The sequence below is a fragment of the Dermacentor variabilis genome, chromosome 1, assembly GCF_050947875.1.
Source record: "Dermacentor variabilis isolate Ectoservices chromosome 1, ASM5094787v1, whole genome shotgun sequence".
Lineage (NCBI taxonomy): Eukaryota > Metazoa > Arthropoda > Arachnida > Ixodida > Ixodidae > Dermacentor > Dermacentor variabilis.
In genome coordinates this window covers 260813684-260836367 of record NC_134568.1, presented here as the reverse complement: position 1 = coordinate 260836367, position 22684 = coordinate 260813684, and the positions used below count along the sequence as shown (strand labels likewise).

Sequence of the window (22684 nt, the reverse complement as noted above, 5' to 3'; positions counted from 1 at the left end):
TCCTGCAGGCAGTCCGCAATGACAAATCGAAGAGACCCATAATAGATGCAACCACGCTCATCGCTTTTTTTTTTCTTTAAGCTATGGTATGGCGTGAGGTCAGAGGCGTCTCTTATGACGCCTGACTGGCCCTCGAAACGTAATGGATACTCAGCACGCGCATATCAATGTGACTTTCAATATTTCAAGTGAAGTGCGTATATTGAACGTACAAAAACGCAAACAAGCAGAATGTATCGCGCGTTGTAATTGAAAACTTAGTGCTGAAGTTGCAAAACAGGCCGTAGCAACCGCGAAGCGGCAATTGCGTGACTTAAAACATGTGCAAGGTTTTTCAGTGAACACTTTTAAAAATATTTAAAAGTTGCCTGTGGCAGATATCACAATTCTAGTCCATGACCTGGTCTACTCGAAGCGGCGGACAATACTTGCTCAAAAATTGAGACGCAACATCAGCTAATCAATAAAACGCACTAATTAAGTGTTTAACTAATTACAGTATGGCTCATATTGCAATTTACAAACTATAGCCGTGGTGTTCGCAAGACGGATCCACTTGGAACGAATTTTCAAGATGACACCAGTTTTGAGATTTAAATTCGCGAACTTTGTGGAGAAATGCATTGGCGTTGCAGTTAATTTGTTAACAAAACGTCTTTTCATGCACTGAAGCACACAAGTAACTGGAACGCCGATGCATTTCTCCGCAAAGTTCGGGAATTTATATCTCGAAACTGGTGTCATCCTGAGAATTCGTTCTAAGTGGATCCGCCTTGCGAAGTCCACTGCTAGAATTTGTAAATTGCAATATGGGCGATAAGATAATTAGCTAAAAGTTCATGAGTGGATTCTTGTTAATTGGTCGCTTTTGCATTTTAATTTTTTGTTCACGTAGTGTCCGCCGCTTCGAGTAGGCCGGCTCATAAACTACAATTCAGCTATCTGCCACAGGCAACCTTTAAAGAATTTTGAGTGTTCGCTGAAACACCCTGTACACGGCGCAGTGCGTGGTACACGAGAGATGCGAATACCTACCGTGCGTGTCGAAACTTTTTGATGATAGCGAGTACCGTGCTCAGTTACGGCAATCAATGTTTCTTGTCTTTATTGTCATATAGGCATCGAAGTAAGTTACACGGAGTATGCCATTCTATTCAGCTAGTTTCACTGCCGCCGTCCACAAAGAGATGCTGTAGTTGTCTTTTGCGCGAAAACGGCTACGCTTTAATTCAACGTCATTCAGTTGCCGATATGCATATTAGTACCTTGGTAGTTCATAGTTTAATGACTGTGATACATAACGTTCTAATTATTTTTTATAATGTATTATTATGTATAGGCAGGCTCACATTGCGTGTAGGACTAGAGGTAAGCTGTTTCCCGAGATTATATACCTACAAATATTAGATTTTGTAGGCTTTGTTGAAATATATGTATATGTGTAGTTCACAGTGTTTTACATTTCTGGTAAACAAGTAAATGTATGCACGTATATAGGCACATCTTTCTAATTCAACGAATACCTTTCTTTTGTCTGACGCGAAGCCTGCCTAAATTACCTGTCAATGAATGGATGTCACACCAAGCCAAAATATAGTAATGCAGTTGAGAAAAAAAATATCATCGCGTAGTAGGTTTGACATTTGAATCATATCGTTAAAATAAATCCGAGTTTACCATTCCACGTGTTTCGATATCTCTGTCCGTAAACGTGAAATCTATATGTCCACTTAACGTTTTCACCGAGGTAAACTATGCTAGAAGTTTGTGTGAGAGTAATCGTTTAATTGTTAAGTCACGAAAAGCTGTCTTTAGATTAGTGTATAGTTCTGTTATCATTTGCTCTGAAATTGCCTGATTCGTTTATCGAATTAATTCTTAGGTGGTTGTTTGACAGCCAGGAATGTAGCTCTTGGTACCAAGAATTACCCTGACATCACATTGTTGAGGTCACTGCCGTTAAAACCTACATCCACACGTCGGCAATCAAAGTGATGTCAGGGCCAATACTTTAGACAGGAAGGTCTGCGGATTAATATTTCATTGCCAGGTCAGCTTGACGAGTCATCTGGACTTCTTTTCTCTCGTGTAGAAGAAACGTTGAAGCTACAGGGGGCTTCACTGCTAATTAAGCGTTCTGTCTTGCAGCAGTGGAAAGTCGAGCTCCGATAAGTATTAACTGGAACATAATGAATTTCGCCGCATATTTTGATGACGTATTTCTGGAAACGCGCTACGCACAGGATTTTCGCTTAATCCATATAATTTCATTACCGCTCGGCATTGGATCTGCACTAGGGGACATATGTGTATTAATGCGATCGATTGCAATGTTAATCATTGAAACTTTAATTAAATAGCACCATTCTGCAATTTGTCTTGCAAGCAGTGTCCGCCTCTTCAAGCAACCCAACTGATATGCCACAGAACTGCGCTGTCTATATGGCGCAGAAAGTGTTCTTAAGCTCCTAGCGGACATGATTGCGGAGGCGTGCACTTATTGTAGTCGCGCTATCGCTGAAATCGAGCCGCATACCGAGTGATATGGGTGCACGCTCGTATTCATGCTTCGAGGTGTCGCGTGACAGCAGGGCGAACTAGCATGAGTGCTGCACTGATAACTGACGAGGTTGCAGTGGCGAAACGAGCCGGAGTGATAACTACGGTGGCGCTTACAGGCTTTCCGAGAATGGTTCCCCACTTAACAGCGTTATCTATAATCGCTAGGCTCCAGCGCCTTCTGCAAGTCCGGGAGCATGCGTGGTACGTAGTATGCCGCTATACGGGTATGTCGGCGTCGCTGCGCATGTATAAGCTTTTTTTCTTCTGGGAGAACGGCGAAAAATGAGCTTTTGTGCTCCGTTGACACCTGTGTGTACACGCTCGTGCGTGAGATGTGTTGCAGGCTGTACCTGACATCCTGTCTGTGACAAAGCATCGAAGAAAGCCGGTACGTGCTCTGCGACAGTTTAAATGATGCACTTCTTAATGAGTGCCAGTAGAGAAGCTCTGGTAAGTTCTTGCGGATTCATGGAAAAACAAGAGCACAGTGCATGCACTCTGCACGCTCTTCTGAAGGAAGCTTATCAGCTTATACACATGGACATAAGACGAAAATAATAAATGAATATAAACAATGAGGAAACAGAAACTAGAACTCAACAGACTTCGGTGATGCTTGCGGCTCAGCAGCAGGCTTGCGCACAGCGTCGTTTTCGTCCGCCATGTACGGTGATGCGCAAAACCTCGCACACAAATTGCCAAGCGCCAATTAGCTTAGTGGTTGTCAGCGCGTCCGTCTCCCAAGTTCGGACTGCGCATTGCCGCGAGGGCATGAATTGGTGGTGGCGGCTGCAGATGTTGTTTCGCTTCGTCATATGGCGAATGTGAAGTTATAGAAAGTGGCCTGATGACTTCACGGACGCGTTGGTGTGACGGGCAGACGGAGACAGGACACATATAGTCTTTAGCTTTTAACTGCTGCCACGTTAAAGGTCATTTCAAGATAACTACTCCAATAATACACGTGGCACAACAGGACAGGGCACAGTCCAGTCTACTCAGGCGAACAAAAACAGCTGCTTCTGAATAACGGTAATAAATGCAATGTCATGCATCATCCTTGAAGAAATTCGAACAAAAGTCAAAAGCATGCGTCTCTTTCTTTCGTGACCTCATCCTACCGGGGTGTTTACTTATCAGTACAATGTATGACGAACTATCCTGCAACGCGTAAGATATAGTTATACGCAAGGGCGGATGTGGCTTTTGCTATACATGCTCGTTAGCGTGGCAGCCAAAGCTCTTCCAAGACGTCTAGCTGAGGCATCCTCTTTGCGTTATAATTGGGCTTTCAGTGCGGCAACGGTGGCTGATATGATTCACAATGCACCAGTTCGCCTTCAGTGAGAACGCCTTTCTCTGAATCACAACCGCTTCCGCATTTCATCCCACCGGAACTGTTATCGTTCTTCCATCGGGAAGCGCGCACTTATCACATCCGCTGCGACGTGTCGCTGCGAGTTGCAATCGGGAAAAAAAAAAAATCTGTTGCAGTGTGCTATAAGGTGGCTGTATTCAGCACTTTTTATGGAAATCTTGTTTTGCCTGCTCATACCTGTTCGGCATTGTCACGGCTTGTCACCCGTTCGCCGTCGGCGCGAAGTCGTCGACGGAGTATACAAGCCGGTTGGTCGATCCGTACTCAAGCAAACACAGCGAAGGAGTCAGAGTCGGGAGAAAGAGAGAAAAAAAATTTATCGACTGACAATGACACACAAATTAAAAGAAGCACTGAAACACAAGGACATTAATACACATGCACTTAGTCTAGATCAATGATGAAGACAAAAGAAATACAACGAGCAATTAGCAGTGGATATAAAAAAGTAACGCTACACAAAAAATACACTTAACGGTGGTCAACTAAACAGAGTTCAAAAGAAAACAAATCATGGCATACGCATGGCCGGGCGGCAGCAGCAAGTCCACAAAACGTGGAGTCGACGGCAGAGCTTTACGAAAGAACGCTGGCAAGCCGATCCCGTTGCGGTGGATGCGATTACTGTGCTGGGTTTCCCGGGAGTCTAGGTCTGACGTCATTCCTCGAGCAGGTTGAGCTAACTTGAGGGGAAGTTGTAGACGTCGGTTTGTCGTCTCTTACGTCAACTATAGTCACTCGCAGTTCAGACGCGGCTAGGCGGCCCAGGCGATACTGGACGGCACTAGCTCCTGGACGCTTCTCAGCAGATTATAGACTCAGCTTCCTGACTGCTTAGCTCGGTCTAAAACCTGCGTTTAAATAACTTCTCCTTTCCCTAGTTCCCTGTGTCGGAAAACGGCAGATATTGGTGACGATCCAATCAAGTTCACCCAATTGTATCCCGGCCCCTCCTAAGGCCTTGGCCGCGCCTCTTTTAATTAAGGGCGAGAGGACAGGTGATTCCTTCCTGCTGTTAGAGGTCGCGCACTGTCACCACACAGGCACACACGCACACACTTGAGTCCGTGGCGGACCTCTATTATCCGTTGACAAACACAGAAGAAACGACGGCAGCCTGCCGTACGGCGCCAAACGCTCTGACACATAAACACTCCCAGAGTTAGTTCTAGTAGCAACACATAAATACCCCGGAAAGTGGATGTGGAAACGGCGCCGCGGTAGCTCAATTGGTGGAGCATCGCACGCATAATGCGAAAGACGTGGGATCGTTCCCCACCTGCGGCAAGTTGTTTTTTGAACCACTTTCAATTCTATTAATGTATAATTTATTTCAATTAGTAAGTACAAGTAATTTCCCCTGTGCTGTCGTTGGTGTATTTGTGTTGGTTTCTAATGAGGTGATTAATAAAAATCGGGCCCCTTGGTTAACCCCATTTCTTCTCGTTCACATGCACTGTCAGTAATTCATGGACACGGTTTTGCACAGAGATAGCACATATTTCGGGGTATTCGCTCCCCTGCCGTTTTAGCAAGCTTCTCAATGAAGGCACAGGGTAGAGAATACAAAGGGGTTCCTACAAAAAGCTGTCGGAGCGTCACGGTCACGCCAACAACAACAACAAAAAAAATAATAATAATAATCTCTAAACCTGCCTTCGCCTTTTCTTTTTCGGCCGCTTGTCTGAGTGGCCGGCAATACTCGTCTTGCTCGCCGGTTCGTATTCCCACGACCTGATCGGTGCTTCGCCGGCTCCAATAATGCCGCACCGTGACAGGCATGTAGTCATTGTCTGTGCCGAGTAAAAGTTCCGAGCAAATAAAGGCGTACGCGTCCGAGCGTACCATCCCGATATTCTATACCGTCTCTATACCCATTAGGCCACGGACGCACGACACAAAAAGCAGGAGCGTTGCTTTTTCACAGCTTCGCCCCCTTGGCAGCTTCCCTCATGCAAGCTATGTGTAGTGCTTTGAAACGCTTGGATGTGTGTCGCGTCGCAATAATTTACATTTAAAAGCGAGAGCGCGCATTCTGCTAACTGACAAGGATATAAATTTCACGTCTGAGAAATAATCCGCGCTGTCGATTCATTCACAGGCACGTTTGCTGAACCCCGATCCTTGGTTTTCAGTGGGACAAAACTTGCTGCCGTTGGGAGGCCATATTTACGGTAAATCTTTGCGGCGTGCTGTGGTTGGTGGCGGCGTGCGTTCTCGCCTAATTTCCGCGTTTCTGTCACCGTAGCCGATGAGGCCGGTTGCGCGGTACGCGTTTACCGCCGAAATCCGCTGCGCGTCTCCGGCGTTTCGTTTTGCATTTATAGCGTGTCTTTATGCGCGTGCTTCGAGGCACCCTTATTGCTGCCGGCTCTCTAAAGCTTCGCTTACGCCGATTCCCACAATGCGTGGGATCTGCGTGATTTTCGCCTTCTTCCTGTATCGCGCATCAGTGAGTATAAACGGGCTTGGGAGCATACATTGTAAAAAATAATTTACACACTCGATTAAGGGTGTAAATCTTGTCTGTAACTCGCACCCTGACACACGGTGTAAGGGTGCGAGTTGTAGACAACATTTGCAAGCTTATTCAGTTTTAAGTGCGTATATTATTTTACAGTGTGCGGTACCGTTTATAAAAGAAAGAATGGAGTTACGATTCGCCTGTAAGCCTCCCATTAAGCTCGAACACTTATAGTGCAACGAGAACATAAGACGTAATGTTGCTGGTATAAATGAGCAATATTTTTTTCAACGAAAATCTGATTGGCTTCGCTGTTGCTTTCTCGCGCTGGCTCCTTGCCAGGCGTCGCCAAGTTCCCATTCTATCTTCTCGCATTCCGTGGCCGATCGTTTGCGTAAACGGGAAGTGCAGAAGTGCACGTCCAAGTCGTCGCTTTCCGTTTAGAGGGCTCGATCGCAAGCTTACTCAGGGCATTTATGCTGTCATGGCCTCCGCGCAAATCCGAGACGCGCTTGAACAATTTTCATGCGTTATAGTAAATAAAGACAAATGAGAAGGAGTGAGGGATGCTGCGGTGTTGCCGCGAAGAGAACAAAAAATTTAGTTTTGCCTTGTTTTGACTGTTAGTTACGGTTGCGGTGGTCGATAGAAAAGACCGTGCAAACTCTTCCTTGTTCGTGCATGCTAGCACTAATATGCCATTCCGGAACTTAGCGATACGCAAGCGAAGCTCTCCTCGTTAACCATTAAGAACGATTTATGGCCATTCAGTGCTCTATGACGGAGTGTCCTGTCACGACGGTCGTTTGCCTGTCCATGTTTTTGTTTTTATCATTTCTCCATATGGCTTCGTTGTGTTGTAGTCTGTTAATTTCGTGCGTTTTATGGGGGAGGTTCGTCTTAACTGCTACGCTTTGGGATTTCTCAAGAGCGCGATGTGGAAGTTGATGAATCGCTTATAGTTTATTACGCCAGTGTTCTGGTAGCCTTCTCATTTTTTCTGATCATTTTGTTTCCTTTCTTTTTTACGTTATCTCTTAATTTCTTGCTTTCGAACTCCGTTTCAGCTTGCGATGTCGGGAGTAGCCACGACGTTTACAAATTACTTTATTTACCTTTCCTTTTAAATTATTGCATGTACCATCTTATATGCGTGTTTCCCGATAACTATACAGTTGCTAAGTATTCGGTTGCCGTTTGATACGGTGTCGTCACAGTTAGATTCGCCTTTGATATATTCGCCTTCGAGACTTGGGAGTATCGCCGCACAAGTAAATGCTAACGCTGCGCAATACTTCTAAAATAAAAGAGCATGACGTGTGGATTATCAATAAGCGGACCTATGCTTCGGTATTTATGTTTGCTACATGGCCGATTATTTTACCGCGATGTAGCGTAGCGTAATGTAATTACAGATGACACGACTCCTGGCTGTGAGGCTCAGGGACGCGCAAATCCCGCCCCTTATTTGTGCGCGTTCTGTGGCAAAGTATCGTCGTTCGAACTTGAGGCACAATCTCTTCATTCGCGCGACTCAAATGACGGCTCACACTGCCAGCTGAAGTTTACTCATGGGGAGCGCCGCCGTTCTGGACCATTATTCCCGCTGTGAACCACGTTTTCTTTTCGCTGCCGCTATATTGCATCGGTGGCGGCCTTGTTTGCACTCTCTTGCCCGGTGCCGGCACCATGTTTTTTTTTTTTCTCTTGTTGTTGCTGTTTGCCGGTCTCCGACATGAAGCATTTCGGTGTGCGCCACGTGTATTGGACTATCGATTTATCGACGGCACCGCGATTATTCTTGTCGTCCGTAATGGTGTTGGTAGTCGTTTGGATGGCGGACTCGGTGCCACGTGACTGTCGCCGGCAAACGCGGCGCGGCGGTACGTTTGACGTACGCAACCTTGGGAGCTTCGCGGGACGGACCTTGACTTGTACACAGTGTGGCACGCAGGGATGTGCATGGTAAATCTGTGCACGCTTTCCCATCACACAGTCTGGCCGACTCGCTTGTACTGTAGTCTCGTTTAGGTTTGTGGCGTTCGGTAGCGTCCGAAGCAAGACGTTCTTCGCTGTACTATAGTCGCGCGGAAACGACGCCGTCACCGCTGCTCCAGACGCTGTTACTGCGGGCCTGCTGAAGCAATACGAATGAATATGTAATTCGTTCGACCACCAACGAGCCCTTGAAGAACGGTAGGATTCTTTCTTTTTTTTCCCCATGACAGTTATAGTCTCTCATTGTTAAGGCGAAAACCTTAGGTGTCTATGTTGGCGGTGCCCTTGGCGAAACTGCGCCGTGACGGAAAATGACCGACGCCGCACAGAGTAAAAACGCGTAAAAAAAAAAGCATGCTCGGATTCACGTGACATTTCTCAGGGAGGTTGCTGTAAACAAAGTAAATTATTAGTGGCTTTGAAAAGAAAATTTGGTACATTTTGGTCTGAAGGGGAATCTAACCCGGGCCTCCGGGGTGCGAGTCGCGAGCACGCGTCCCTGAATCCAGGGCTGTTCCACGGTTGTGGCTTACTGAAGGCGTGCATAGTGCGTGCCTCATTGCACACGTCACGTGGCATGCCACCTCGCTGGCTAGTGCGTGCGTCATTGGGCGGCGCACGTGACGGTGCGGAGGAGGTGGGGCCACGTCACGAGCGTAGTAAGTGAGCGTGTTGATGACGTTCCGAGCTCTACAAGCGGTACAATGCTTTCGCATTCCCACACGTCAGCAGTGTTAAGGGTCTGCCGAATTTTAAGTTTAGCAATTGCTGTCCCGGCCACTTGGTGTTGCACAGAAAAGCGGGCGGGCGCACACGCTCTGCGCATTGACGTCACAGTCGGAGCGGCGGTTGTCGGCGGCGAGCGATGACCGTGCGCGCCCTTGCGGCTCGCGAGGACGGCCGCTCAGGTACGCCACTGCGGAAGATGCGCGCGCAGCTGCGCATTAGTGAGGAGGTCGCCTTAGTGTCACGCGTGTACTTCCCATTGCAGCTCGTTAGGCCTTCCTGTGTTACCAAATGTGCAGCAGGATTTCACCTTCATGTGTTACAAGAGTCTGACTTTTTTGTTTTAGTTTTTAACCCTTTTCTTGCCCTGTTCAAGGTTTCCCTGCTATGCGCCTAACTGCTTACAGCCTGCCAGCAGTGGGAATAAGCGTTCAGAAACAAACGTCCCGATGTGCTAGCATTGTCGTTGGTCGTTTCTTGTTATACGCTTTAGTTATTTCACAAACTCTGTACACTGCGTTGTCATGGGTTTTTCTTTTCTTCGTCTTTTTTTTTTGGGGGGGGGGCAGCAGTAGTAACACTGAAGTCCGTGCTTGTCAACCACTGGCAAGTGTATAATACATACATGTTTCGGATTACTGAACATGACATGGTTCGAAACTGATCCGTTTATCTGTATATTGTGGAGTAATCGAAGGCACATACTGTCACCCAAAGGCGTTAATTGCGCGTGTATATGATTTTCTCTAAAGAAAACTAAAGTAATGTTTAACAGTCTCGGAAGAGAACAGCAATTTGCAATAGGTGGCGAGGCACTGGAAGTCGTAAGGGAATACATCTACTTAGGGCAGGTAGTGACGGCGGATCCGGATCATGAGACGGAAATAATCAGAAGAATAAGAATGGTCTGGGCTGCGTTTGGCAGGCATTCTGAGATCATGAACAGCAGGTTGCCATTATCCCTCAAGAGAAAAGTGTATAACAGCTGTGTCTTACCAGCACTCACGTACGGGGCAGAAACCTGGAGGCTTACGAAAAGGGTTCTACTCAAATTGAGGACGACGCAACGAGCTATGGAAAGAAGAATGATAGGTGTAACTTAAGGGATAAGAAAAGAGCAGATTGGGTGAGGGAACAAACGCGAGTTAATGACATCTTAGTTGAAATCAAGAAAAAGAAATGGACATGGACAGGACATGTAATGAGGAGGGAAGATAACCGATGGTCATTAAGGGTTACGGACTGGATTCCAAGGGAAGGGAAGCGTAGCATGGGGCGGCAGAAAGTTAGGTGGGCGGATGAGATTAAGAAGTTTGCAGGGACGACATGGCCACAATTAGTACATGACCGGGGTTGTTGGAAAAGTATGGGAGAGGCCTTTGCCCTGCAGTGGGCGTAACCAGGCTGATGATGATGATGATGATGATTTTCTCTGCGAGAATGATGGTCGACGACGTAAAAGGAGCAGCGTCACGGAAACTCCGCTTGTTTACTACACGTCTGTTGAATTGTAGCAGCCGTATTTCTTTTTTATGAATGTGACATAGTTTACGTTTGACAAGCAGCAGTGTTAAAAAGACGAAGCTGAATACTTTGTCCTCGTTTCTTTAGCTCTGCTGCTTGTCAAATATGAGCTACTACCGACTCGCTCAAGTTTCCCAACTATTGCAGAATATGCTTCGATTGAAAACAGTTTTTTTTTTTTTTTAGGATCGCCTCGAGGAGATTAATAAGCGATGAAATGGCACCACCCGTGCGACTAGTATACATTGAATAGGTGTCTTGAGCTGGTTAGGGCTGGAATTTTTTATTTTATTTATTTAGGAATACTGCAGGCCTTAGAAGGCCCAGGCAGGAGGGGAAAGGTACATACAAAAAGAAAACACAATAGATTGACGAAGGAGTAAAAAAAAGCTCCGGAAAAATGTAATAGAAAGTACAATTACATAATGAGTAAAGCACCTCTAAATAATGCATAGAGAGTGGCAGATACAAATTGAAACGCTGTTTCACAAGCACAATTTCAAAGCACAGGAAATGTAATAGAAAAAAAAAGTCTTGAGTCTTGAGCTGTCTTGAGCTGGAGATGGAAGAGGTAGGCATGGTTTTTAATTAACGGTTGCGTAAAAGAACTGATGACGGTTTCATTAAATCGACTGCAGTCTCTCCGTGTTTGTCAAGGTAGAACGTAGCAGTCGTGTAGCATACATGTAGCAGTCGCGCGAGCTGCCTGCTACGTGTCGAGCTCGCTTCCTCCGAGCGGAGCACGTGGTTGCCCGGACCCGGGGATTGTTGCGCGCTGTGGGCGTCAAGCGTAGTGGTGGTTGTTCTATGCAATACAACGCGATCTCTATTTAAAAAAAAAAAAAAACGGCGGAAAACTTTCTGTGGCAATGAAGGGAAAGCTACGGAGGCAAATCACACACAAGTGAGAGCGCTTCTGAAAGAGTCCCGTGTTTTCATCCACGTTAATCTAAGCAGGGGAAGAGAAGACATAAACACCTTATTAGCGACAGTTAAATAAGATAAGACACACCAGTAAATGTAAATGTTTACTTATTTTGCGCCTTTTCTTTTCGCGTCTGGGCAAACGCGAAAGCGTCGCACGTGAAGGTGCGTCGATTCAGCGTCTGTTCCGAGCAACAAAAAAAGCACTGTCAAACGCTCGCGGACTACTTGGCGCCGTAACACATGTGCAGCAGTCACGCGCCCGTAGCTCTCTCCCTTCATTGCCACAGAAAGTTGTCCGCGCGTCTAGTGTCAAGGCCGTTCGCGAAGTTTCGACGCCTCGTGGCAGGATGCCGGGCCGCGGCGCCGTGTTCGGAAGCTGCAGTGTGGTTCGTGTCGGATCGATTGGCACGCCGCATGCGCGCTAAATGTGCCTATACGTTATGACTCGCTGCTTGGTGCCTACGAGTTCGGGGAATTTGCGTGTGCTGCCTTTCCCCGGAGGGCGATCGCACGAGCTTTCCGTCCGCGGCGAGCTCTCGTGCCCTGCAGGAAGCGTATCGCTTGTTGAATTCCATTGGTTGATCCAGATCAAGCTTTTCTGCTCTGTATGGAGCAATCCTATTCCAATGGCAGAATGAGAGCCTGGGTTGTGTGTTCCAGTGGCAGATTGGGGCCAGCCACCGATTCCCGATTGCTCTGCGGAGCAAAAATCCCTTACAATTTTTTTTATAGAAAGCCTGTAGCCAGTGTATAGACGTCTATGACAGTCTATAGACTTTCTATAAAATTTTTGTAAGGTATATATGCTCCCCTGAAGTCGGCAGATTTGACCGGAAGTCCGCGTGACGTATTTCCTTCACACGCCTCCGCTTCCTGTCACAGTCGCCTGTTTCCAGTCGCGGGCAGCTATGCACGACATGGAAAACACGGACGCTGCGTCGCGCCGTGCGTTTTTGTTCCTGCTACTGGATAGTGACAGCTCCGACTCGGCCACTATAAGTTCCCAAATCTGCAGTGACGATTCTTCCGACAGGAAAGAAAAACAAACCCGCGGAATGCCGGGATGATCCAGATGATGGTGGTGATGGCGATCAGGCCTACCTGATCCACCTCTAGTCTAGCGCTCTGTCGCTTGATTTCCCCAAGATTTCCCTGTACTAAGTGCCCCCGCGGGAGTGAAGCGCATTCCATTCGCAGATTTGACCAGAGCGATATCTCAGTTGGAAGGACGCGCTCCGTTCGTGATCCGGCCGAGCGCTCGCAATCTGCCATTGGAATTCAACATCTGTGAACTTTTATTCTTTTTCAATTTTTCTTGTCCTTCCTTGCTTCGTCGTGTTAGGCAAACACTGCGCAGTACGACCCTTCTCCATATGCGCGCCGTCCTCTGGTGGCCCTTTCCGGCAGGCATTAGGGGGCGCTGGGACCATTCATTTTACGCACGCGGAGTCTTGCAGCGACGTCGGAAGGCCATCCAGCACGTCGTTCAACGCTCTGACGCTCGAACGGACGGTTCGCGCTACCGTTCAACCTGCAACGCGACAGCCTCTACCAACCAAGCGACAGCGGTGAGGCTGTTTTGTCGCTATACACCGGCTGTTTCACGTAACTTCAGCCAAGGATATATGATATATAGTGACAGCATATTATATATATATATATATATATATATATATATATATATATATCCTTGGCTGAAATGCTCTGAGGAGCGCCCCTTGACGGCAAATAATGTGCTGGGTTTCAGCCAGCTGCGGTTTATAAAGAAAAAAGCGCTGAACCGCAGTTGGGTGAACCTAACCACATATTATTTGCCGTCATGGGGCGCTCCTCGGAATATTTCTCTTTATGTTCCGCTTAATAGGCAATTAACTCGTGAATTATGAAGCAATTTCTAATATTCACTTTCGGGCCAAATGCGTTTCGTTGCGTTGTACAGCAGGTTCCGAAACGGCTTTATCCAGTTTCTTGTGGCAACTCATGTGCGATGCTTTTTGCCGGCATATTTTCATTAGGAGGTACGTTGCCACAAAAAACTGGGTCGGTTGTCGCTGGACACCCCCCCCCCCCCTACAGCGTAACAAGACGCACTTGACATTAAAGTGAATATTAAAGATTTAGTCATAATTCATCTTAGTAATGAACTAATTAAGCGGAATATGAAAACAAAAATACTCCGAGGAGCGCCATATGACGGCAAACAATATGCCTTTGGTTTCACCCAGCTGCGGTTTACCGCTTCTTCAAATCCTTGGCTCAAGTTACGTGAAACACCCGGTACATTGTGTGCATCGCGAACGGGACGTACTGCACTTAGAGGAATGTTGTGGGATCACGCGTTTAAAGAAAGAAACAATCTAAATCGCTATTAGCAAAAGATGCTACATGTGCGCGCTCTAATTGACTGTCTTTACTCGCACCTCGCTTTATTTCTCTTTCTTCACCATTCTCTTCCGTGCCTGTTATAGTCAGCCGCTTCTGACGTCGCTGAGAGTAAGGTCATTCTTCACTGCTCGACTATAATGCTCTCAGAATCACTTGCTCCCGTGTCAAGGCATACTGCAGTAAGCCGTATACGATAGTGACGCCACCTGCTTTGCATATGCGGCGTTTGAAGGTCGTCTGGCTGATGCAGCAGCTCGGCTCTCTTAGAGCCGCCGCCCTTCCGCTCTTCTGCGCACGGCATCGCTCAGCTCGCGTAAGCGCCAGCCGTTGTGCCACTTCCTCATATCCTTGCGTTGGTGTCTATTCAGGTGCCGCGTGGCCTTTAGGCTACAGTGCGAGGGAGAAAAGAATCGTATATATAGGCTTACACGAAATCGCGTCGGTTGCGGTATTGCTATATACATAATATAGTCTTACAGGGTTACTCGGACGGTTACGAATCCCGCGCTTATCTTCTTGTATTTTTTTAAAAATATATGTAAGTTATTAATGCGAAGGCATTATACGTCCCATTACGCGAAAATCCGGCAGCGGCGGCGTGACGGAGTGATCGTACCAAAAATGGCCGACGGCGCAAGGAGTAAAAATGCGTCACAAACGCTCGGATTGACGTCAAATTTAACAGGGAGGTTCCTCTAAACAAAGGAAATTGAAACGAACATTTGGTTCATTTCGGTCTGGGTGGGAATCAAACTCGGGCCTTCCGACGCTTCCCCGACGCCACGGCGGCTCCATGATTCTGGCTGACTAAAGCTGCGCCTAGTGCGTGCGTCAAGTTGCGCACGTGACGGCGCAGCCAATAGGGATGTGGTGGCGCCACGTCATCAGTGTATAAAATGAGCGCGTTCGTGACGTCCCGAGGTCTCCAAACAGGTAGAATGCTTTCGCATTCCCACACGCAAGCAGTCTTAAGTGCCTCTTCCGAATTTTCTTTTTATTTCATAATGCTGTAGGCGAACTTGGCGCAAGCAGCAGCAGTAGGAACAGTGCATCAGCAGAAACAAAAAGAAATAATGTTTCAGGTACTGGCAGATACAGCTTGAATGAGCAGGTCAGCATAAAGAAAGACGCCAATATTTAGAAACAACTACGACAGCAGAAAGAAAAAGACAATTTACAGGCACGATTAATTCAACGTTCCGAACACCTGGTTATGACTCGCACACCGAAATCCACTACGGCGAACGCCGCTATTCCTGCGACTGAAAGCGCACAAAAGAAAAAGAAAGCTAATAACGGGTAATACGTGCGCCCAGTATTTCCGTGAACAGTGCGGGGAAAGCTGCTCTGTTCAAACGTCTACACGTCCAGATAGCCAGAGTCATAGCTGTCGTCCACTTCAACCGGCTCTGCAGGTGGTGCAGCCCTTTCGCCGTGTTTCGATCATGCGGCGTTCGCTCACAATCTTGGATGGCGTGGCCTGTCTTGTAGGCCAAACATGAAATGCGCGTTATGCTTACTCTTTATTTTAGCTATCTTTCTCTTCGTTTACTTCTCTTGCTTCATTTATTTATCGTTAATTTTTATGATATACTTCACTTCTCGGAATCTACAGACCTCTGACCGATAATTTAGCTTTCCGCAACAGCGCGTATATATACCATAGACAGTGGACAGACACGGTATTATTATTTTCTGCAAGGTACAAGCGCGAAACTGGAGCACCAACTTGATACACCGATAAAGCCCGCAGCTCAAGCACGCCAAAACACGAAAAAGTGGAGCAATTACGGCGCAGCTCTTGAAGCCTGCTGAAACCCGCGGCTCACGGGAGCTGTCAGCAAGCAAAACTGTGCATCACAGCGGCACTCCAAAGCGGAGCGTCTGAAATGAAGCTGCGTCTGCGCGCCGTGGTGCCGCAACACTGCCGCTTACATGTGAAACATAGTTTCATGCAATGATTACTATAGAGGGAACTCTGGCGCTTGTGTCTACGGGAGCTGCAGGCGGGGCAATTCAGCCAGCGTGGGAATTGTGGGAAATACATGGATTTGCCTAACTTCGTCCATCTGGCTTCAAAGGGCTCCGCGACTTTGTAAGTTCGTCATTTTCAACAGAGTACTGTGTAATAAATAGTTAAGCATTATTACTAGTGTCCGTTGGCAGGATTCGTTCACAGGACCTCTAGCACAGAAGCCCGATATCGCAACCATTACGCCACGGACGACGCGTGCGTCGACAGGCGGCATAGAACGCCCTTGCGAATTTCTTGCGGGCAAGCCAGCGTGTTGAGACGCTTGGCGCGTTTCAGTTTGCACACCTCGACAGGTTGAGCCGCTGCACTTAGTAGCGATTGTGCTTGTTCGCGGAGTATTCTATACTTAGAAAAGTATAGATCGCTTAGAAATTTATTTGCGATCTATTTATAGAAGTAGATCGTTTAGAAGTAAACGAAGCCACAGGAATGTCTGAATCCTCAAGTACGAAGATTAGACAAATTCATGTACTTCCCATCATTCTCATGGTGGCTGAACGATCGCAGCGCCAGAGTTCCCTCCGGTAATAAAAAAAAAATGGGGTTTTACGTGCCAAATCAGGATATGATTATGAGGCACGTCGTAGAGGGGGACTCCGGAAACTTGGCCCACCTGGGGTTGACCTCTAGTAATTATTGTCTCATACCCTATGATGTGAACAAGATTTACTCGCCGAAAGCTTTCAGTAGTGCATGTGCAGTCTTTGCAGTTCTGCCTTAACAGCTACAGCGGTAGCGAGGTCTTGCTCCTGCTTGCGTCGTTGGTTAAAGTGAACCTTGATTAAAAGTTTTCGAAGGAAAGCAGGGTCGCCGCCGACCGTCGGTGACTTTGACGGTTCTTTTTGTTTTTGGCTCTGTGGGCCATCATTCCCAAACTCTCTTCGCCAGTTCATTGCCTTGTCAGGGAATTCGGAAATTTGCCCGTACCCGCAGTGGTTGCTTAGTGGATACATGGTGTTCGGCTGCTAAGCTCGAGTTCGCAGGATCGAATCCCGGCCACGGCGGCCGCATTTCAATGGGGGCGAAATGCGAAAACACCCGTATACTTAGATTTAGGTGCACGTTAAAAAACCCCAGGTGGTCGAAATTTCCGGAGTCCCCCACTACGGCGTGCCTCATAATCAGGAAGTGGTTTCGGCAAGTAAAACCCCATAATGTAATGTTAATTAAATTTGCCCGCATTGACGGGGTGGTTACGCGTAGGATTGTGGACTGTCCAGTAGACACAGTCAATGCTGTCCCTCTTGATCCACGTATAGGGTAGAAACGGTGAAAAGTTTTTGTTGTTGATTTTGGTCTGCACTATTCACTTGCCGGCACTTACCCAGTAGCCAAGACCGACCCAATATACGTGCTGTGATTGGGCACTATACTGTAGAACTCTGTACGAGGGCTCGCTGCGAAATCTCGTGAAATGTATGCGAGAAAGAAAAGCTTATTTCTTTTGTGGTGCGTAGTAGTGCTCCCCTTACTCCGCGTCAGAGGAAAGGAAAGCCACACTGAGAGCTAGCGCATTCCAGTAGCGGGAAAAATGTTGACAAAACGCGGGTGCGCTACGTCAGCCCCATTTAACAGGTCTCGTACAGCCACGCCAAGTGTGCCGTTCTCAAGGATACTCGACGAGTTGCAGGCCGATCGACGCGCGTATTTCGTGCGCTACCGCGCCAGCGCGGCGATATATTTTCCCCGGTCTCTGCGCAGATGCTAAGTGATGCAGCGCTTTAAGCATGTTTATCGCAACAATAATTCGGCCTTCTGCTTGGCATCGCATCGCGCTTTACATGCTTCTGTTAACCAATGACGCTGTTGCGTTTGCTGAAGCTGCGTGAAATATTTTTCTGCCTATGGGTACTTTGCAAAACAATTGTCTCTGGCAGATAGAGCAATACCGCCCCTAGACTCGAGCCTAGAAAAAGTTCCAGGATATCCGCTGCCGAAATATTCCGCGAATGCATCGGCTTTTCGCTAGTGGCATTCGCGGAAATTAATGCACTTGAGTAATCCAGCCCACTAACTCCCGCTTCCCGTACTGAAATCGGCACGCTGACGTGCGGCTTTTCTTTTCTTGCCTTCTTTCTTTTTTTTACGCGAAAACATCAGTGGCTCACTGAGCGAAAAAGCCGGCGTCTGTAGCAGTGAAACGGCACCTAAATTCCCATTGGCTGCGACGCCTCGCCACGTGCGCTCCTCGACGGAGCAGAGCGGGCGAAAGGGAACATCTGCCGCGCTGGAGTGCCCGGTGTTGCGCGAGGGCGCCGCCGCGACGCCGCGTCACCCTCGCTCTCGGAAGCCTTTGTTATCGGCGCGTTCCTTGTCAGCGCAAGCTCCCGCCTGCGTTGTAACTTCTCCTCGGTCATCGCTATAAGGAAATTAATGCATAATGAAACAGAACAAATTCGAAAGAAAATACTTTGGTGTTAGCGAATTTCGAACTTACGACCCCACGCTCAGAAGCCGAGCGTATTACCCTACACTGGGGGCTAAACTAGTGCCTTCGAGATGGCACGTCTATGCACTCTGCTTTGTGACATCATGCTACTTCTCTGCGACTATAGGCCCACAGGTTCTTGTCTTTCTCTCTCTGCGTATGGAGTGTTTAGCTTGTTAGGTACCTACAGCTATGTACGTATGCCTTCTTATTACATTTGGTATCATTGCTTGCTTAATTATTTTCATAGCGGATTTTGAGCGTTGCTTTACCAGAATCTATGCTTCAGGGTGCATTCTTAGCGGATTCACTCGTATACTTATAACCCGCCGTGGTTGCTTAATGGCTTTGGCGTTGCACTGCTAAGCATGAGGTCGCGGGATCAAATCCCGGCCGCGGCGGCCGCATTTCAATTGAGGCGAAATGCAAAAACGCCTGTTTACCGTGCTTTGGCTGCACGTTAAGGAACCTCAGGTGGTCGAAATTAATCTCGAGTCCTCCACAATGGCGTGCCTCATAATCAGATGGTTTTGGCACGTAAAACCCCAGAATTTAATTTTAACACATACTTTTAGCGGATTTCGATTCGTACTTTAGCGGGATCCTCACGAGAGGAATGGTCGTCACTAGATGGGGAACGATTGATTAGTGCTGACTAAACAATAAGTATAGGTACTTAATTACGCTGTAATTGACGACTCGCTGGATATTTCCTAAAGCATTATTCGGCACCCTTTATTTTCTAGCTGAGGAGTCCCCAACGCCTTAGAATAAAATTATGTGAATTCATCGACACTCAGTAATTTGTGAATGATGATGATATTCAGATAAAACGTTTTATTTTCTCATCCTCACAAACGCAGGTAAAGACGAGCACACAAGGATCTCCTGTCTTCGCAGGAGATACGTGTTTGTATACTGAATGGGGTTAGAGCATGCCGAAAAATTTAGTGGTCTCCGAAACAGGCTTATCCGGTAGGAAGAAAAATAGGTGTTTCTCTCTTCAGTGGGGATACACATGGGTGCGCTTCGTTTTTGGATGCGTGCCATGAATTTGAACACGAGACACAGCCGAGGGCTGCCCACGGTTACTAAATAGTATATTTGTTGAGTTGACATGGAACCATCCCATCGCAACTTTTGTCTAGCTTATGCCACAGTACGTGTGTCATGGGCTTTTCGTCCTTAAATACTGCTAGAACATGCAACCCTGCCACTTGGCGGAATAAAACTGCATTGGCAGTTTCCATAATGGTTCATTGCCCTCGCAGTCAAGGCTTCGGCGAGCCAAATACTTATCGCGGTGTTCTGTCAGAGTTGTGAAACGCTGCGCAATACAGTATGTCGGTGTATCTTATCATCGTTATAAAGGACAAAAGAAGCCCCGTGCGACACCGCAAATATGACTGGTCTTTAGCGCTTGCGTTACGACCTCTGGCTTGTTTAGGTTGGACCCACTGCCGCCTGACGAGATTGGGCGCTCGCGCGCTGTTGTCCTCGCCAATCCCAAAATAGCGGCGACAGCACTTAGTTCATGATGACCTCGAAAAGCCGTGCTCGGGCACGAACATGGTCAGCACTTCATAGCGAACAGTGTTGTCAAAAGTAAAATTTCATCATAGCTTCGCTAAATAACACCGATTTTGCTTACTCGCGGTAAATGGCTGTAAGGCGGACCCTCAATATTCCCAGTATCTTCTGTCAGAGGCTTTTCATCATGTTGTGTCAACCGCCGGAATGTTGTCGGCTGAAATTCTGTTCTCTCTATATTTGTTTTTAAAATTAAAAGCGGAGCATGGAGTGTACGAAGCCGGAGTAGTTGGTTCGAGCAGAAAATCGTAATAACAGCGCAGCAGATGGGATTGATATAACAATGTTGTCCTAATGAAAAAAAGATTGCGGCAGAACCAATCTCACGATGAATGTCGACCTTAATGGTATTAGCACTCTAGCAATGTAGACACCCTGTACTGCCGCCACCGAAACGCGTCATGAATGAGGCCTGCACTGCAGCCGTGTTCCTCTCTCGCGCTTCCCACTGAACCAGCTGCACCATCTAGCGGCGCAGCCTCATAGCCCGTGCGTGGCACCTGTGTGAATACATATTCAGACACGACTGTCTGAATATATATGCCGCGGGTTCGAGTCCGCCCAGCGCACCAGAGTAATTCTAAAGTTTTTTTTTTTTTTTCATTGAAGAGCGGCACATACTCAGTGCAAGGTATGTTGGCTGGGTATGTTGACGTGAAAGAGGTTCATTGAGCCAAGTTAGCCCGGTGGTTCGTTTCGAACCCTGTTCCTTCAGCGCACCTGCCCGATGCTGTACCCATTAGCCCATGCATGGATTACCCGGAGACCAAAGTGGGCGAGGAAACGCTTTGAGACACGGACAGATGAAGAGCCCTTAAAGTGCATGACGTTGTCAGAGAATACTGATCGCATTAAAACTCACATTAAAGACATTCTGCGGATCCATGTTCCAAAACTATACACATGGGCCACGAGAGCTGGCGTAGTGGAGGTCTCCCGATAAATTGTAGCCTCCTGCGGCCTCCCGCGTCAACATTTTACCCCGGCAGCGGTACATAAATTCGCACTCCTTCCTTGTTTACATGACTGGCTCCACCACTGCAACTTCATCTAACATTCGCCGACGAGAAGAAAGGGGGTTAACCGAGGGGCCCGATGTTTATTAGTCATATCATCAAACACTGACACCAAGGACAACATAGGGGAAATTACTTCTGCTTAATGAATGAAATACAGAGGCGATAGATTAATGGAAATTAAAGTCGATGAAAAAACAACTTGCCGCAGGGGGGGAACTATCCCACAACCTTCGCATTACGCGTGCGATGCTCCACCAATTGAGCTACCGCGGAGCCGTTTCCCCATCCACTTTCTTGGGTATTTATGTTTACTCAAGAAAGTGGATGGGGAAACGGCGCCGCGGTAGCTCAATTGGTAGAGCATCGCACGCGTAATGCGAAGGTTGTGGGATAGTTCCCCACCTGCGGCAAGTTGTTTTTTCATCCACTTTCATTTCCATTAATTTATCGTTGCTTTCATTTATTAAGCAGAACTAATTTCCCCTATGTGGTCCTTGGTGTCAGTGTTTGTTGGCTTCTTGTGAATTCACAGACGATTACGATACTCCCTAATGCGAAATTTGAGCGTAGCTCTATACGTATTTTCATTTCGCGATATGTTGGCTGGCGCGGACAATCTGTCTCATGCGGCGTGTTGCAAACGGAGTCAAGTGTGGCGCAGCTGCCTCACTAATTGAGAGAACGCGAGAGCCAGCGCGCGGTTGACGCGTGGGCGCGATTCAGAACAACCGCCGCAGGCAGACCTCCACTCATGCAGCGCTTTGATTGGACGCGCTCGCCGCGTGCCTTATGGATTGCGTCATCGGTGAACAGACGACACGCGCTACTCTGGCGCTATCTCAGAGCGATCGTCTCCGCAGAAGCCTCCCATACACATTAGCGATGAAGCGTGCGCGGCGCTCCGCCGGCGTTAAAACGCAGCTGCGGCAGAGCGGCCACACCAACTGGCGGCTAGCCGGTGACAGCATGAAAATCTCGCCTATTATCTGAAAGTGCGAGATGTCGCGTGCTTTCTCCTTCGTCTGCTTTCAGGTCGGCGCTGTGTTTACGTTCTTCATTCATAATTCGAGTCATGTCTTACGAAGATGACGACTTTGAGGCCGACGCTCGCCGCTGGAACGAGTGCTGAAGCTCTCTAAACGTCGCAGTTTCGCCCGAAAGGCGAAGCATCGATTGCGATAGCAAATTGGTGGACAGCTATACGAAGGATAGTAGTTTTATAGGCCGTATAAACGTAGGCATACTAACTAAATTAACAAGCATGATGCCGGGCGCGCGCGAGAAACATCCTACTCGATGACCGCGGAAACTCGCTGTCAAAATGATGAATTGAGGAAGCGCGGCAGCATCGAGCGAATTGACCTTCGTCTCGCATCAGCGCGAAATAAGCCGCGAAAACACAGCGCACGGCGGACTCTGTCCCCGTCGCTTCCGGGCCACCCGGAGTGTTGAGCGCACCCCACCTGCTTACTCTCCCTCCGGAGCCTTGCGCGATCCACGCGCGGCCGCCCGGAGTAGAACGCGCCTCAGCTTCCTCGTCAAGCTGCCGCCCCCCCCCCCCCCCCACCACCGAGCCTCGCCCGCGAGGGAATACGGCGCGCTTCCTCTCCGCTTTCCTCCCTTGAGTGCGCGAGATCGAGCCGCATTC

The 22684-nt window shown here is 47.8% G+C and overlaps 1 protein-coding gene and 1 non-coding gene across 7 annotated transcripts in view; both read left to right on the top strand.

Moving 5' to 3' along the window:
* LOC142563512 (oxidative stress-induced growth inhibitor 2-like) overlaps window positions 1–22684 on the top strand; it is a 131968-nt gene that overhangs the window by 39038 nt on the left and 70246 nt on the right. The window contains exon 1 of one of the 6 annotated variants that reach the window (XM_075674128.1): window positions 8429–8600. The exons of 4 other annotated variants lie outside the window; for them this stretch is intronic. Coding sequence is in view for 1 of the 2 variants with exons in the window: in XM_075674059.1 (XP_075530174.1) it covers window positions 12953–13147 (195 nt within the window). In the remaining variant the exon portion in view is untranslated. Of the gene's footprint in view, window positions 1–8428; window positions 8601–12937; window positions 13148–22684 lie in introns of those variants that run through there. One more of the 6 variants, XM_075674059.1, reaches the window with a different exon arrangement.
* Window positions 21374–21446, top strand: TRNAT-CGU (transfer RNA threonine (anticodon CGU)). The gene has a single exon. It is a non-coding gene; the product is annotated as a tRNA-Thr (tRNA).